This window comes from Neodiprion fabricii, chromosome 5 (genome assembly GCF_021155785.1).
Source record: "Neodiprion fabricii isolate iyNeoFabr1 chromosome 5, iyNeoFabr1.1, whole genome shotgun sequence".
Lineage (NCBI taxonomy): Eukaryota > Metazoa > Arthropoda > Insecta > Hymenoptera > Diprionidae > Neodiprion > Neodiprion fabricii.
The window spans coordinates 2,191,652-2,207,691 of NC_060243.1; the positions used below are offsets into that span (position 1 = coordinate 2,191,652).

The following is a 16,040-nucleotide window of genomic DNA, read 5'->3' on the forward strand; positions in this document are numbered from 1 at the left end:
TTACAAGTTTCTAAATTCTATCAAACTCAAAGACAAGAGAAATGCTGAAAAGTCATTCAACATTATGTACGAAATCTGCCAATTGTACAAGTTAAAAGGAGTGCAACATGCCTCATCTTAAGTCGAATATGATAAATGCCGTTCGTGATGGTTATCATTGTAGTTCGTCAGTTTAGCTTAAGTTTCGGCCTGCGTGGAGGTGTAATTTATCCCTATTTGCAGTATAGGATGCGTGTCATATTGTATTGTTACCATTTGATGTAACCTGAAATGAAATGAATTAATAAATACATAGATTTTATCGTATTTTCTTCGTTTTTACTGAGGTGTTGGTTCAACAATATTTTTAATCCCTCTTTCACGATCCCTGTTGTTCTATTGGATTGTCAAGTGTGATTAGAATCGATTTGAAGACGAAAACATTCTAACCCCACGGTCGAAGAGTCAACAAGGCAAACATTTAGCATTTTTTCACTTCTATTTTTGGTGTAAATTTTGACGACTTTAAAAAATGCTGGAAACAATTCTTTGATGCACTATATCAACGTACTTTTGCGAGAGGAATCTATTGTGTGCTATCTGAATACGATGCGAACAACGAATCAAGAGTTACCGCCAATGAATGAAGGATTTTCTTCCTAATTTCTCTGCTATTGGTCCTACGCTGTTCGTAATGTCTTTTTTTGCATTCCTGAGGGTCCAATCAGTATAGAAAGAGCCGTACTAATCGATTCTGAGACGAAAAAATGTGGGCTCTCAAAATCGCAAAAAGCAAGGCTAACCCCTTATAATTTTGGCAATCAGAATTTGACCGATTTGGAGAAATGCTTAAAATAAATTTTCTATACACTATATCGACATAATTTTACGAGAGGAATCCATTGCGCGTAGTGCGAATAAGCTATGAGCAACGGATCAGTAGTTACAGCCTAAAAACGAGAAAATTTTCTTCATATTTTCTCAGCTGTTTTTCCTACGACTATTTAAATGCCGTTTTCAAATTCATTGTGGTGCGATTAGTCTAGAAAGTGTCATCGATAACTGAGATATTAAGTCCCAGAATACGTGTAATTCAGAGTTGGTTTTTCATTTTAACCACTAGATACAGCAACATACAGATTCCAATTAATTTGGTAATATCAAGAATAGGTCATAAAGATATTTGTATTTTCACAAACATTTTCATAACTTACATTCTACTGTTGTCAGTTATCCTATTAGTGGTCCAAACACCGACATTATAATCCTGACCATAAAATTACAAACACAAAATATGATTTACGTTATATACAATTATACGTTGCAAATTTCGTTCCCCAAAACATGCTGCATCCGGGGTAATATACTATTTCTATTACTGTACAATGAATATAAATACACGTACTACTTTATAAATAATTTATCATTTTCCCATTGATTTAAATACCCCTTCCCCCTCCCGCCCCCCCTAATATATTTTCGTATACGCAGTGAGTGCGTCGAGCGATTTTGCACTGTTCCATCCAGTTATATAACTCTACGAAAGATGGAAAGTAACGACGCTTTGTACTTTCGGAATGCTTAAAAAAAGTTGGCAGTTTCTTTATCATGGCTATTGTTTTCTGGTCATACTGCGTTGACCCTCGATTCCTTTGGCCAAGACTAGTATCTCTCCTTATGTGAAATTTTCTCAAGCTGTAACGAGTCGTTGGCCTTTCTGTACGACGCAGGCGATATTTGATCACATTTTTCCGACATTTTTCTGTTAGGAATCGAATCGTTTCGCGACGGTTCGTTCCACCACTGTATATCACCCGATCCGAATAACATGAAAAACAGATTTCCCAAGAAGTAAAATCCGGAGGAGATAAAGAAGACCGTCCTCCATTGCGCGACTTCGTGCTAGAAAAAAGAAGGTTAATATAATTAATTACACCAGTTTTTCCACTTGACTTTCATTCTCGCAATTATAATAAAACAGGAGAAACTTGACATATACATATATACACACACACATATATACATACTAACCGGATTAGTGACTATGAATCCCGTGATCAGGGGTGCGAGGATGGCGAAAATGTTTGCAGTACCGTTGGTCATCCCCATCAGGGTACCGGCGAAGTTCGGACTGAGATCCATGTGGTTTACTTGATATCCGCAGAGCGTGCCGACGTTGAAGGCAACGGCGATCACGAGAATGGCGACGGCCAGGACGGTTTGGCTCTTGTCCACGTAGCCCAACGCTATCAAGGCAATCGCGGGAATCCAATGACCGATCGTGTTGCAGATCTTCCGGGACTTCCCCGTCGATACCCAGCCTCGCTTCAACGTCCAATCCGAGATGTAGCTCGTCGGGAAACTCAATATCCACATTACCAAGTACGGAAGCGCGGAGATAAGACCATTCTATAATCATGGAGCAAAAAGCGTCAGTGTATATTATATGTTTTCCATCCACTTACAGGTATCAAATATAACAAAAGGGAAAGTTTTTCCTCTGGATTTCACGTTTCTCATACATTACAGCTGTTCGAGCATTTCGACAAGTTTTCGGATTCGATCTGTTTTCAATTAGAAGGTCTAAAAATGTGCACAAAGATCGGCAAATGTTATAGTTTCTGATAGGTGGAATTGCCGGAGGAAATTCTGTTAGGTACAAGCTGAAGTCACGTTTGAACAGCGAGGTTTATACATTGAAACTACTACACGTATGAGTTACGAAATCAGGTCGATTGCTATGCAGGTGACGGCATAATCGCTGCGGTCTGACGACGCTTCGGAGCTGTTTATTTTTTCTTATAAATTGACGTACGTGTCCGTTGATCCTTTCCGAGTAGGAATTACCAGAGTTACCTTCGGTAGATCGCGTATCGTGTATCATACGAACTTGACCGCCATAAAACGAACTTCTGGACATGGTTAACCCGGGCGTTTCAATTCAATCCGCGTTACATTCCGCGAAGCAAACGACACATCTCTGCCCTCGGCGAAGGTTCAATGTTACTTCCAGGCGTACGTATACGTATACATATGACTTATGATATGTTACACGTATACCTAGAATGATATCCGTACCCATATATATATATATATATATAAATACGCTGCACGATCGAACGCGTCCTCGTTGCGGTCGTTGATTTCCGATAATATTACAGGCGATAAAATTGTTGTTAATTCAGTTTGCCGTGACGTCAATTATTATTTTTCGCGACGATATTTCCAGGTGGTGTGTCGTCTGCATTAACGCACGTTTGTATTAATTTATTGAACAAGCCATATCCTGTCGTCGTATAAATCATTACAATCGATAATAAATCTCGCAATTCGCATTGCAAAATGGGGTATTGTTCGGAATATTTTGCTACCGATGATCGTATCTTACATTATTAAGTGTACGTTGGCATATATGGAATCGCGAGGTATTCCAGACAGGCGGAACTCTCCCGCAGGTTATTAAGATTACTCCATTTGCCACACAATTAAATCACGATTGTGTAATTCATATAATTCATAACATTTTCCTCACGCAACTCTTTAATAATTAATCAAAACTGCATAATACCGGAATCCAGATATTTCTCTAATAGATATAAGGCATTTATGTATGATGTACGTACATACGTCGAGTGATGATTAAATATACCCAGGGCAATGTGGGTCGACTCTTTGCCGCATCGCTTTGCATGATTATTTGATAAAAGAGGGTAAAAAAAAAAAAAAAAAATTGAAGTAAATCCGCCAAGTATTTATCTATATCAATTATTGAACAATGATTATGCGACTATGTGTGCCATACAATTGCAATTATCCGGTTAATTCCTGCGAAAAGCGCTTATCGGTCCAGTTGATCTCGATCGCAGTCAATCGGAACACGAGACTGTAAGTCTGGTCTAGTTATCTCGTTCGTCGTTATTTGCACTCACCTCTTTGATGTTGAAGTCTAGAATGGCGTGAAGATACGTTGGGATTTCCGTCAGCAGCATCCAGAATCCCCACGTTTGGGCGCAGTGGACGACTAACAAGGCCCACATCGGTTGTGACGTAAATATCGCCTTCCACGGGGTCGAAAGAACCTAAGGTGACGAAGAGTTATTGAGACGTACGTATGTCGGTATATACTACATGCATTATACATTCGCAATTAGCTAATCGTGCAAATCTATCCGCCATCATGCGCATACGTACACACGTATAAGACGTTGAAATTCCACATGTTCGGTCATAAATGATTAATCAAATAGAAAAAATAGCTATGGAGAAAGGATTATTGACATATATTAGCACCCCGAATCCAGCAATGGGCTTTCGTTGGAGTCAAATTTAAAAAAATTCAAGTAATGATGCTCGAAAATTACTAAGCATGACAGTGTTTATAGGCAACAGTTCCACAGCCTTGTGAGCAAAACGTGTGCAGAATAAATTGAGATAACAATCAGTGCGTCGAATAAGGTAGTGAGGAATTAGTTGCATATTTTTGGTATACAAAATTAGTATTATATTAATCGACATGCACTTGATAAATCGGGTACTGTAACGAGACCCCGTATTTACCTTCGTGGTGGTCGGATCGCTTTCGGGAAGCTGGAAAAATGAGAAAACAAGTTTTCGTTTAAAATCACGTACTTTTACCGCATCCAGACAGAGAGACTTATTGATTCACCGAATGACAATGAGCCGCATTTGCTGGCTTGATAGCGCAGTGGAATTTGGCGTAAGTCAATAATTATAATATGTACAAGATTTGCAAACACTCGCGGGATAAACAAAAAAAAAAAAACGCCTAATGTGTACCAGCAACTCACACCTGTCGAAATATTCCAAAGTTCGGATAAGGAAATATTTAAAAAAATAAAGGTTTTAATGCATGTATGCATAAACAACTGAGAGTCCGATTCTTGGAAGGGGATGTGGGTAAAGTGAAAATTGATGGGAATAATTAATAGACTGAATGGTATCATTGTTACCCATGGAAATGATTCCAGAAAGGTGCGAATATTATTTGGAAATAGACGCGTGAATTATGCGGCTCTAATTGATTAAATAATTTTCGTACTAAGGTGCGAGATTTCCGAGTGAGGCAAGAAAATATTCGGCTCTAATTACCCTCGGATTTATACGTGTCCGCAATAATGCAGCATACGCCAAAGTCAATTGACATTCAACACATGTTCAACACATTTGACAACTAGCTATCGCGGGTGAGTAGCTAACGTATATTACAGACTCGCGACCTGCAACGAAGGCCGGCGCTAGATAGTTTTTTTAACTATGTCTTTTTTCCTGTTCTCGTCATGTTTGCACATAAAATTTGGGTAAAACATCTGCAGAAAACCGTGACCAGGTGCTCATATTTCACAAGTAGTCTCACCTGGTCTTGGCAGTCCGAAGTCCGGAGACTGAGCTCAATGTATTGACGCTCCTCAGACGAGATCGACGGATGATTTGCTGGGCTGTCGGCACCGTAGAAGAACCACCATATGCTCCAGGCGATCGTCACGGTTCCCCAAAGGTAAAATACACTAGGCCATCCCGCCGAGGATCCGGCAAGAAATCCGGATATCGGAAGCGCGACTAGGGTACCGAATTGGTGACCAGCGTAGACGAACGAGCCTGAAATTCCAAACGAATAAATAACGTAAGAGAGATCAATAAAATTATATGTTAACCGACCTAGCTTGTGTACCTGCAGATGAGGTAATTCATTTCTGTCAATCTTGCGGAAAATGACAATGATGGAAGTGAGACTTACCAAGGCGGCCGCGTTCCTCTGGTGGAGCCCATTTGGACAAGAGAGTGTGAAGCGAGGGTAGAACGCATCCTTGGCAAAGTCCCATAAGTACACGGCAGAAGCACACGAATATCCATCCTCCGTATCGGGCCGCAGCCGGAATGAGAAGGCTGATCCCACCGCAGATGAATACGGCGATGGCGAGAAGTTTTCGGGCCCCAAAACGCTGGGCGATCAGGCCTGCAGGTACCTGGATCAGCACATAGCCCCAGAAGAAGGAACTCAGGATGAGAGACTGCACCGATGGCTCCCAGTTGTACGTCTGGATGGGGGGAAAGAGATTTATTGATACTGCGTTCGGTAATCACGGCCATTTACCATATACAGCGGAATATCGTTCTCCGAGGACTCACGTCGAAATTCCCATTAGTTGGAGTATCCTCGTCACTTGTCATCGCGACGATCGCAACGGACATGTTCACTCGGACCGTGTAGCCGCATGAGAGTCCAAGGAACATGAGCAGCGCTTGGAAGTGCCTCGAGCCGAAGGTAGCTAATCGTGGAAAATGAAAAATTAAGTCTTAAGGACACAATCGGCAATCCATTGAAAGTGATTTCCTGCGAACGTTTTTGAAACGTATAATTGTCAACGAGTCCTGCGACTGACTCGTAGATCATATAGGTATTCGAAGAAGTTTTTATTGTATTATATGAGGAAATCAGCATGATACTGTGAAAAACTGTTTGTTGACAATTATAGTGTTCGATTATTATCAGATCATCTTCAGACTTTGCACAATAAGATGACTTTGCAGCATGAAGAGGCATTGTATGATACGTATGTGCTCAATGGAGTACAGAGATAAAGAATCTTTATCTCCGACTCTCTAACCGTTAAAAACTCTCGAAATTTATGATGCACTGCGCACATACATTGGTACTCTATACACTACATTGGAAACTATGACTCTAGCTATTACACTTATTACAGACAATAGTTTTAGAGGATTAAAAAATCTTTCTCGCCGCGACCTCTCGTCGAATGATTTCATTCCATCAGAAATCACACATTATTCGTATAACTCACCGCTCGGTTTGACTCCCTGGGTCTTTGACTTGACGGTACCATCTTCCGCGGATGCAGGAGGCGCGGTACTCAAAGCTGTTGCCTGGGGTGCCATTTCCCGACAATACAATTTCCCCGATGTTTTACCGGGACGAAATTGATGAAAGAAATCAGGAGGAACACTGTTCGAGAAAAATCTCAGAATAGAAAATTAAAAAACCGATCACCGGACGGGGAAACGCCGCTAGTTCTTCGCTGCAGCTGCAGAGGACGATTGAATCAACCTGCGGGACGACTTTATATCAAGACCAGCAGTGAATCTCTCCCACCTTCCCGCAAAGTTACCTGCGACAACCACATCTGTAGCTTATAATACTCGACGTACTCGAGGCACTTGCAGGGGACGTTGTTTAATTTCCTGAACTGACCGCGGGGTTGCCCGAGTCCAGGGTAACGTCCTCCGGTTGTTGCGCGGTGAGGAATTTTAACGCGTTGACGGGTATAAGTGGAAATTTTTTTTTTTGTCACTCCGTCATTACTTTCGTAAGAAAAAACACGGTGATTTAGTAATTTGTGGAATTATTATTCTAAGTAAGTTGTTCGCATTTACCGCGATATTGCTAAGTAGCTGGGAATCGGACGTAATACTTGAAATGTTATTGCTTGCGCATCCTCGATTTATTTGTATTTTTTCCACACTAAACGGTTGGTCTAATTAAAAAACCACGACGGGTGTCAACCTCGAAATCGTACATCAGGAATACATACTGACTCTGCGACAGCGTTACATGTACAACGCGTTACGTGTGACTCTTGGACCTTGGAAGTTCCATTTCTATCCAAGTATTTTATAGCGCGACAAGCTTATTATAGTTGTAATTTTACCAACGGCTTATGAGGAATATTTAGTTCAATGTCACAGACAAAAATGAATACCCAATAATGATGATAACAGTAATGATACAACAATTACAATATGCAGTCGTAATCGCTGCTAACACTGCAGTAATGATCTTTCTTTTTGTCCATTCACATGGCAATAGTTGTCAATCAAACAGAATCGTGCAACGAATACAGGAGACTACAGATTTTGACAGAATATTGTATTCCATTATTGATTGGAAAATCAGAGAATTAACTATAATCGCAAACACTTAAAGGGAAGAAAAGAAAGGTAAAAAATGTACACTGCACCAATGGTGCGGTAGTTATCATGCTTCCTATATACTTCACGAACTGTAGATAGCGTACTACGGGTATATTTATTAAATATTGCTTCAAGCATTGCAGAAATACTTGTCTCGATTGCATTTTTTATAATTCAATCGAGCTGCGGTGATCCTAATGTTAAAATAAAGAGGAGGTGGCTGCATGCTGCTTGCAGTGACTCCGTAACTATACTCATTGTCAGTGTAGCCCATTCGTCTCCAATTATTTTTTCATAACTGTCCTGTATGAATGCAACGATGTGTGCATGTACACACGTTTACCGAGCTGATAAAGCGTATAATACGTACAAAACCAGTGTCAGTTTATGATATTGTACAATTCATGAAGTCACTCGATTGGAATCTGTGGCATCCGATTGTGGCTAAACAGGTTAAACAGGATAAGGAAAAACGGCTGGAATTGCCATTTTTCAAAAATGTAGAATGGCACCTCCAGACTTTGATAATTCTCCTCTTCAATTCGCTCCCATATCAATTCCTAAACTCAAGCCAATTATTCTCCATCTGTCTCTCTTTGCATCCCTGCATGCATTGGTGGTGATATTAAAGTTGACAATGTCCTCCTGCTTCCTTAGATGCATATGTACTAAGGCTTTGGCGAATTTCTAATCATACAAATGAAATATTCTACATTATTATTTATGACTTTATCATTTATATTACTTAGTATAACTAACTATATTACGCAGTATAATCAAATAGTATTATTATTCGGATGTCTGCTTGACAAATACCGACAGATTGTAATTTCGATGAGTAATTAACACACAGAAGAATGAAGAAATAGAGAAAAAAAAGTAAGACGAGGCTATTTTCAGCCAATTAAGGTGTAAGGAATAGCCTTAAACAGCGTCGCATATTGATTGTAATTCAGACTTCAATGAGTTAGCGGTGTAAATGAATAATCTTTGACATATTTGATATTAGATATAGATGTATGCTCGTAATAAACAGAGACAGGTGAAACGGATGTATATTGTTCGATAGCAGCCATCTTTACGTGGTCACGGTTATATATCAACCTCATTTTTCTTCAATAAAAACATTGATCTATACCGTATTGTTCAGAGTAAAAGCCGACCCCGCATATAAGACGACCCCTAATTCCGAGACAATATTTCATCAGAGTGTTTGTCTTAATTACCCGCACATAAGACAGGTCCGCGTATAAAACGGGGAGGATTTTGACGGGTGCTGTTAACGACCAAAAACTTTGGCTTATATTCGGAACAATACGGTAATTAACTTAGTACATCGGTGCATGTAATATTCTTAAAGATAATAAAACTACTCACAAACAAACGTGTAACATCCCTTTCACTTGTCAGTTGATCAAGAATTTGCAGTAATGTATCATCTATCCGTATCAGAATTTTGAATCTGCTAATTTTTTACCCTCTACATTGAAAACTGATCATATACTGATTCACATTCACAGTGTTTTGGTTTATTAAAATTACATAAAAAAAAATACAAATTTGCTTTATGTTTTTTTATACTTTGGCTTTATTGTGTAAGGCATACTAAATACTTGACTAATGCTGACTTGTAGCGTTGCAGGTTCTTCCATTTTGTATATTATACAATTTGCCCCACGCGTTTTCGTTCCTCTCACACGGAAATCAGAATTGCATTTTAGTCGAGCTTCGTAAGTATTTTACTTGAGTGGTGCTCATACTTGATGAATAAATGTACGCAATAATACTGTCAGGTAGTATTACCGAAAATTGTAGAGAAGACCGCCTCAGCTAATTCCGCGTCCCATATTGTTACTTATTTTCAGACTTGCCGTCGGTCTTTTTGCTGCTCTGATTTCTTCCGTTCTCTGTAGAATTCAAGATGTACAATGAACATTAGATAACATGCACATAGTTTTTAGGATTTTCTTTCCGGACTAAGAACCCCAACACACGTATAAATAGGTACACCTATATTAGGTACTTATTTATGATAAAAAAAAAATAACGATACCGACCACTATCCGGTTTCACCTCGGTATCATTCCACGGCTGGACTTCAGCTTTTCCAAACAAGACAAACACCAAGTTACAAAGGATATAGATTCCTGCCGAGATGAAGAAGACAGTTCTCCACTGAGTGAGGTCCGTCTGTATGACAAAAATATATTTACAATCGGGGAGTATAAGAAGCAAGTTTGCATGTGTTGTTCTAAAAATGACTTAGGGAAATTCTCTGATAGAACAATAATTATAGCTTAAAAAACACGAATCTTTTTACTTACGAGATCGGTAACGATTAGACCGCAAATTAGAGGGGCGACAATGGACATAATGTTCGCTATACAATTAGTGATGGCCATCAAAGTCCCCGCAAAGTTTGGACTCAAGTCAATGTGGTTGATTTGGTAACCGCAGAGTGAGCCGGCGTTTAATCCGACCGCAAAAACGAGAATGACAACCGCGATCACGGTATGTTCAGCGGTCGCGTAGCCGAGACCCATCAAAGCGACCGCTGGACCCCAGTGCCCAATGCTGTTCGAGACCTTCCTTGAAACAGCTCGTGAAACCCAGCCGCGCCGTATCACGTAATCAGAAAACCAGCTGAACGGAAAACTGAGCAGCCACATAGCCAGGTAAGGTAACGCGGAGATGAAACCGTTCTGAAAATAAAAAGAATTGATTTCAAAGGCCTGATTAGCCGACTCGGTCTGGAGTATCATCGGTAGTAATATAAGGAAAGTTCTGCGTATAGCACCCGATACCGACATTTAACTGTTTCATAGCTCAGGCGCAAACCCTTTTTTTCTGATAATCGATACAATGGTAACGTAGAGCGCAAAGCGAAAGATATTTTTTCGATGATCGATGAAGTCGACCAGAATAGGGATTACTCTTACCCCAAAAAAAGAGTTTGTGTCTGAGCTGTGAAGCAGCTAAAAATGTCGGTGAGATGTTGATATCGGAATCTGTACACAAATTTCTCTTTATATCACTACTTTCGTCGTTTCAGCCTTACGTATTGATCAAACGTTATACAGCGTTTCCTAATTATTACCTTTGAGATGTCGAATCCCAAAATATGATTCATGTAGCTAGGCATTTCCGTGAGCAATGTCCAATAGCCCCAGTTTTGACCGCAGTGAACGATGATCAAAGACCAAACAGGAACTGAGGTGATTATCTTTATCCACGGTGTGGAATGTTGCTGCCGAATGTATAAACAATGAATTAATAATTTTCATTTCCTTGCATGTTCACAGAGTAGCGCAAACCGAATTGATGCAGCAATTAGCAGTAATTTAATGAATTCCATTTACCGTTTGCACATCGACCTGCCCGAGGCTTGTCTCGATGTAGTCTTTCTCCGCGGGTTTGATGCTCCGGTGACGAGCCGGACTGTCTGAGCCCCAGATAAAGAAGACGACAGACCAGGCGATGGTGATCGCACCTACGAGGTAGAAGATGCTCGGCCATCCGGCCGACGATGCGGCAAGAAGTCCAGAAACCGGAAGTCCGATTACTGTTCCAAACTGCGCTCCCGCGTACGCGTAAGTTCCTGAAAATAAAAATTTTTAATGACATGATCATAACGATAACACCAAGGTTAATGATATAATTGCAATATACCAGCGCAAAATGACAAAAACATGTATACTTGTTATACTTTACTTGACGTTCGACCCCCCAGTTTCTTCATTTTTTTTCTTCTAGCTTTATCCTATTTCGAAGTGTGAAAAACATTTGAGTAGAATTTAAAAGAGAACCTGATAATTGATATCGTTTCAGGTTTTTTTTAATGAAGAAAAAATATACAAAAATCTACGTTACTCTCGAATGGCATGACATGGTGTGTAGACGAGTGTCTACAGGTGAGTTAGGTTCAGTTAACACGACATAAGTTAATTGTTTGAGATTACGCAATTCCAAAACAACAAAAAATTATGTAACCGTGTCTGCGATACGAAATGTACGCAAATCGCACGCGCAACCTATATAACGTAAAGGTTTTATGAACGCTGATTTCTTAATACATTCTACAGCTATAACATGCCGCGTTAATCTCTTGTTTACGTACATACTCTTATAGCTGTATCGCATTTAGTTATTTTATCAAGTTTCTTTTTTCTTCAGTTTTTTTTTGTCTTTATCCTTAAAAATATTCAAATATACGTATGAAGAAGACAGAAGATGCTCACATTACACAGCAGATAACACGTGATATTATCGTTGTTTATACTGCCCAGTTTGTTACTTTTTTTTCCACTTTCGTCGAATCTTATAATGACTTATACAAATTATGAAAATAAATTAAAGAGAATAAGAATTTTGCATATATACGAGACGCACACGGGGAAAAGACTTGGGCTACGGTAAAAATTTACATGGGTTCAAACCTAAAATTGAACACCGAAAGTGTCCATTCAGCATTGCACGTTGTCAAGTTCGTACTTTGAGTGACCAATTTTACACCTGAATTTGTGGGTGGTAATTTTGAAAATCTTTTAAAATCTTCGCAGTTTACCCAATCGTGCACGTTCGTTAGGCGGAACCCATTTTCCAAGAAGAGTGTGGACGGAGGGAAGAACGCAGCCCTGGGAAAGTCCCATGACGATTCTGCAGGCGCATACGGCACCCCAGTCTCCGACACGGGCGGCAACCGGTATCAAAATGTTGACAACCCCGCAAACGAACATGCATAATGACCAAAGTTTTGCGGCACTCCACAGGTGAGCGATTTGGCCTGCAGGTATCTGGGTTATGACGTAGCCCCAAAAGAAGGAGCTCAGTATATACGATTGCGTCGACGAGTCCCAGCCAAAATCCTGCGGGATATGAGAGAAAAATTAATTTATCAGTATGTTTGTGAAATGGGGTTATTAAATTGGACATTTTGTACATCTCACATTGTGCCTAACGATAATTGTGCTTAAACAATGTCGATTAACTGCTATGTAGATTTAAATTCAGTGAATATCAAATGTACCAATCGTCGAGAAGCGTGGGAATATCGATGAGGATGCTTGCGCATGCACACACCTGCGGCATTGCAATCAGCTTCTTGATTGGACGATTTCAAAACTGTATGATTGAAAAATCACCAGACCGTTATAACAAGGAATCTAAAATTCAAATTAGAAATGATTATAATTCGATCCGATGAAAATCGTTTTAAATGAGGAAGAAAAAAAAGTGTTCAATTTCAGGACATAATTTCGCGACCCAATTTACCTAGCCTCGACACTTTAAAAAGTTGATCACCTTAGCCTAGTACGCTTGTGTGTATGTATGTATGTATTCATACGTACCTATCGCATTTGCAAATCTCCGTTGTACGATAGCAGATCAATAAAGAAAGAGCGCGAGCACTTTGCAAAGATGATTCTTTTTTCTTGTCTGATTCAGTTCTTACAACTCGAGTGTAATAATACACTATAATATGCATAATATTAACGAAAAAAAATGAGCGGGGTATAATTATAGAATATATTATCTGTACGATAATCACGAGACAGAGAATTCAACCGGTTTCATATTTATACTCAGATTTGTAATTTATTCTATTATAAAAAAAACTCGAATCGATGGTAGGTATGAATATAAACCTATAATGTAATGAATGAATTAAATGTAGTTCAAAGTAGTTAAACTAGATTTAAGTCATTACAATTACAAGTAATTACCTCGATGTCTGGATTTGATGTTGAGGAATCGGACATCGCCACAATAGCCACAGACATGTTGACTCGAAGCATGTAGGCAATGGTCATACCACAAAACATCAACAGTATCTCAAGATGCCTTACGCCAAATCCCCCTGCAGGGTCAGAGTCGATTCGAATGAAAAAATATAGGAGTAACGACATTCAAAGGGAAAAATATTCGACGACAAATAAATAAATTGTACATATGTTACAAGAAAATTCTATCATCTAGTGAAGGAAAAAATATTCTTAAAGTACGTATCGGCTTGATCGAATGGAATGAAAAGATCGTAAATAAAAAAAAATTCAAAAATCAGATCACTTATTAGATCACTTTGGTACATGTACATGTGTACAAGGAATTAAAAAACATTGACGTTTTAATCACCGATCGACGATGATTAAGACGCTATCATTGTACAGAGATCTCATATTTCACGGAGGATTTATCGTTGAATTTGAGTTCCAGCTTCTATTTAATAAATATAAGTAATTATCGAGATCCAAACTCGCACATTTTTTACGGACGTAATCTCACTCGGTGTATAACACCAATACAGATCGACGCAACTGAATGTTGTCGATAAGCAAATAATATATCGTACATACATCAGACTTCGAGATTGTGTAATAAACTAATAGGCTGTATGGCAATCATTCAAAACTCGCTCATTCGCGATAGGATTACATATATTGTTTACAGACCCAGAGATATATAATTCATGCATTCATCAAGTACCGTGCGTCTAATATACAACGTTGAATATCCATTTTCCTGAATTGCATTGATGGTATCAATTCCTCATCCAGACGAATGTATTTTTCGCAGAGGTAGCAAGTTTGCTTCCACGAATCTTCGTCGTTACCGTAACGTAACAATCAATTCCAATACAACTCATGCGGTACAATAATTGTTGTAATTATTATAACAAGCCAAACTAAATAGAAGAAAAATGTTGTATCGCATTTCGTTCCAGTAAACCACACGACCTTGAAACGTTTGTCGAACATCATTCAGGTTCATTGCTTTTGTTTTGTACCATATTCATTTTTTTTTTCTATCCGTTCTGATCGCTATGAAGTCGTTCATAGTCAGCTATCAATGATATTATATCAACGATAGAACGCCTTTTACAAGCCGCAAAATAATCTAATAGTCGTCGAGTATATTAGATTACTAAATTAATATACCGTATATGACAAAAACATCAATCGCGGCGGAGATATGATCGTGCTGATAGAAAATCTGTGACACAGGTACGAAGTATACAAAGGCAGTTTAAATAAGCTTGTTATTCACCTGATTCTCATTTTTACAAAATACGGCTGACGTATGGTATGTATGTGCATATGTTTTCAGCTTTAATTCTCATCTCGATAGCTATAACACAGTACAAGACAAGAATGAGAAAAGACCTCCACCTCATATCTACGTTGGATATTAAACACATTGTTGTTAGTAACGTTATCGTGACGATTCGCGCTGATGAAAAACCGTTATTTCGCGTTCGTTGAATTGTCTGAAATCAGCAAACCGTGGTAAAACAAAACACACTCGTATTTCGAGATCTTAGTTCCTTCAAAATAGTGATTTTTTCACCAATGTTTCGTTACGATAACATTACCAACTTCAATCTCGTAGATATTAAAATACTTGATGAAATAGTTTTGACTGTAAATTTGGCAAAACATCTCCATGTGTTCCCACTACACGCATATGAATTCGTCCAAGGCACAGGTGGTGAGGTGTGTGCCAATATCTGGAATTGACAATGAGCTTGATCTCAACTATACACATGGTTCGAACCTATGTTCCATATTCGAAATATCGATGTAAACACTCTCTCCGCGCATATAGATACATAGTTCTTAATCTGTAATCGTTCTTTTTTTCCTGATGACAAGTCGCAATTCACACAGACTTTCACGGGACGCGTAGGTGATTATAGGCTCGCCTTCAAAACCGGATTACATGGCATGATAATTAATGAAATGGTAAGAGTAACTGGTTGATTGCTGTCTAGTTGCTCGATCTCTCATCGCATAATTATTAATTGGCGTATGTCGCACGTTATGGAAATATGGGAGATCTCGTACCTGGGGCCTTCGCCTCAGGGGCGTCCGCAGGAGCGTCCGCGACCGGCAAAGTGCCAACACTATCCCGAGGAGCTGCAGTCATTTCGCGTCGAACTGGCCGCAAGAATTATCAAACCCAACTTCTTATACCGGATCGACATGCAGCATGTCTCTCAACCCCCCCTCAGAACCAGCAAACTCTTGTCAAGACTTTGAATACTCCGTCCTAGCCTCCCCCCTCCTTTTCCCGCCTCTCGAAGATTGAGTATTCCATAAATATCTCTGCGATTCTTA

General features: G+C 39.3%; 2 protein-coding genes across 6 annotated transcripts; both read right to left on the reverse strand.

Annotated features, from left to right (window-relative positions):
• Positions 1-1,049: 1,049 nt before the first annotated feature.
• Positions 1,050-9,299, reverse strand: LOC124184050 (putative inorganic phosphate cotransporter). Of its 3 annotated transcripts, XM_046573404.1 has the most exons (9): positions 7,125-9,299; positions 6,801-7,074; positions 6,127-6,266; positions 5,735-6,035; positions 5,354-5,595; positions 4,537-4,566; positions 3,909-4,058; positions 2,011-2,388; positions 1,050-1,881 (listed from the first exon to the last, which is right to left on the reverse strand). In XM_046573404.1, the coding sequence occupies exons 2-9, from the start codon at positions 6,892-6,894 to the stop codon at positions 1,642-1,644; spliced, it is 1,575 nt and encodes a 524-aa protein (XP_046429360.1). In that variant the 5' UTR covers positions 6,895-7,074; positions 7,125-9,299; the 3' UTR covers positions 1,050-1,641. The 3 variants fall into 3 exon arrangements, with proteins under 3 accessions (XP_046429360.1, XP_046429359.1, XP_046429361.1); XM_046573403.1 differs by having other exon boundaries at positions 6,801-9,299; XM_046573405.1 differs by lacking the exon at positions 4,537-4,566 and having other exon boundaries at positions 6,801-9,299.
• A 191-nt stretch (positions 9,300-9,490) lies between these two features.
• Positions 9,491-15,988, reverse strand: LOC124184051 (putative inorganic phosphate cotransporter). 3 transcript variants are annotated; one of them, XM_046573407.1, is made up of 8 exons: positions 15,768-15,988; positions 13,650-13,783; positions 12,491-12,791; positions 11,286-11,524; positions 11,024-11,173; positions 10,251-10,628; positions 9,984-10,116; positions 9,491-9,833 (listed from the first exon to the last, which is right to left on the reverse strand). In XM_046573407.1, exons 1-8 carry the CDS (start codon positions 15,847-15,849, stop codon positions 9,778-9,780), a joined length of 1,473 nt encoding a protein of 490 aa, XP_046429363.1. In that variant the 5' UTR covers positions 15,850-15,988; the 3' UTR covers positions 9,491-9,777. The 3 variants fall into 3 exon arrangements, with proteins under 3 accessions (XP_046429363.1, XP_046429362.1, XP_046429364.1); XM_046573406.1 differs by having other exon boundaries at positions 10,985-11,173; XM_046573408.1 differs by lacking the exon at positions 15,768-15,988 and adding an exon at positions 12,953-13,088 and having other exon boundaries at positions 10,985-11,173; positions 13,650-13,786.
• Between the last annotated feature and the right edge of the window lie 52 nt (positions 15,989-16,040).

Coding starts and splice junctions, on each gene's coding strand:
- LOC124184050 (XM_046573404.1), bottom strand. CDS start 6,894: ATGGCACCCCAGGCAACAGCTTTGAGTACCGCGCCTCCTGCATCCGCG. Junction 5,596..5,734: donor AGAGGAACGCGGCCGCCTTG/GTAAGTCTCACT, acceptor TTGGAATTTCAG/GCTCGTTCGTCTACGCTGGT. Junction 4,567..5,353: donor CTTCGGACTGCCAAGACCAG/GTGAGACTACTT, acceptor TCATTTTTCCAG/CTTCCCGAAAGCGATCCGAC.
- LOC124184051 (XM_046573406.1), bottom strand. CDS start 15,849: ATGACTGCAGCTCCTCGGGATAGTGTTGGCACTTTGCCGGTCGCGGAC. Junction 12,792..13,649: donor CATCAAATCCAGACATCGAG/GTAATTACTTGT, acceptor CATATCCCGCAG/GATTTTGGCTGGGACTCGTC. Junction 11,174..11,285: donor GGCAGGTCGATGTGCAAACG/GTAAATGGAATT, acceptor TACATTCGGCAG/CAACATTCCACACCGTGGAT.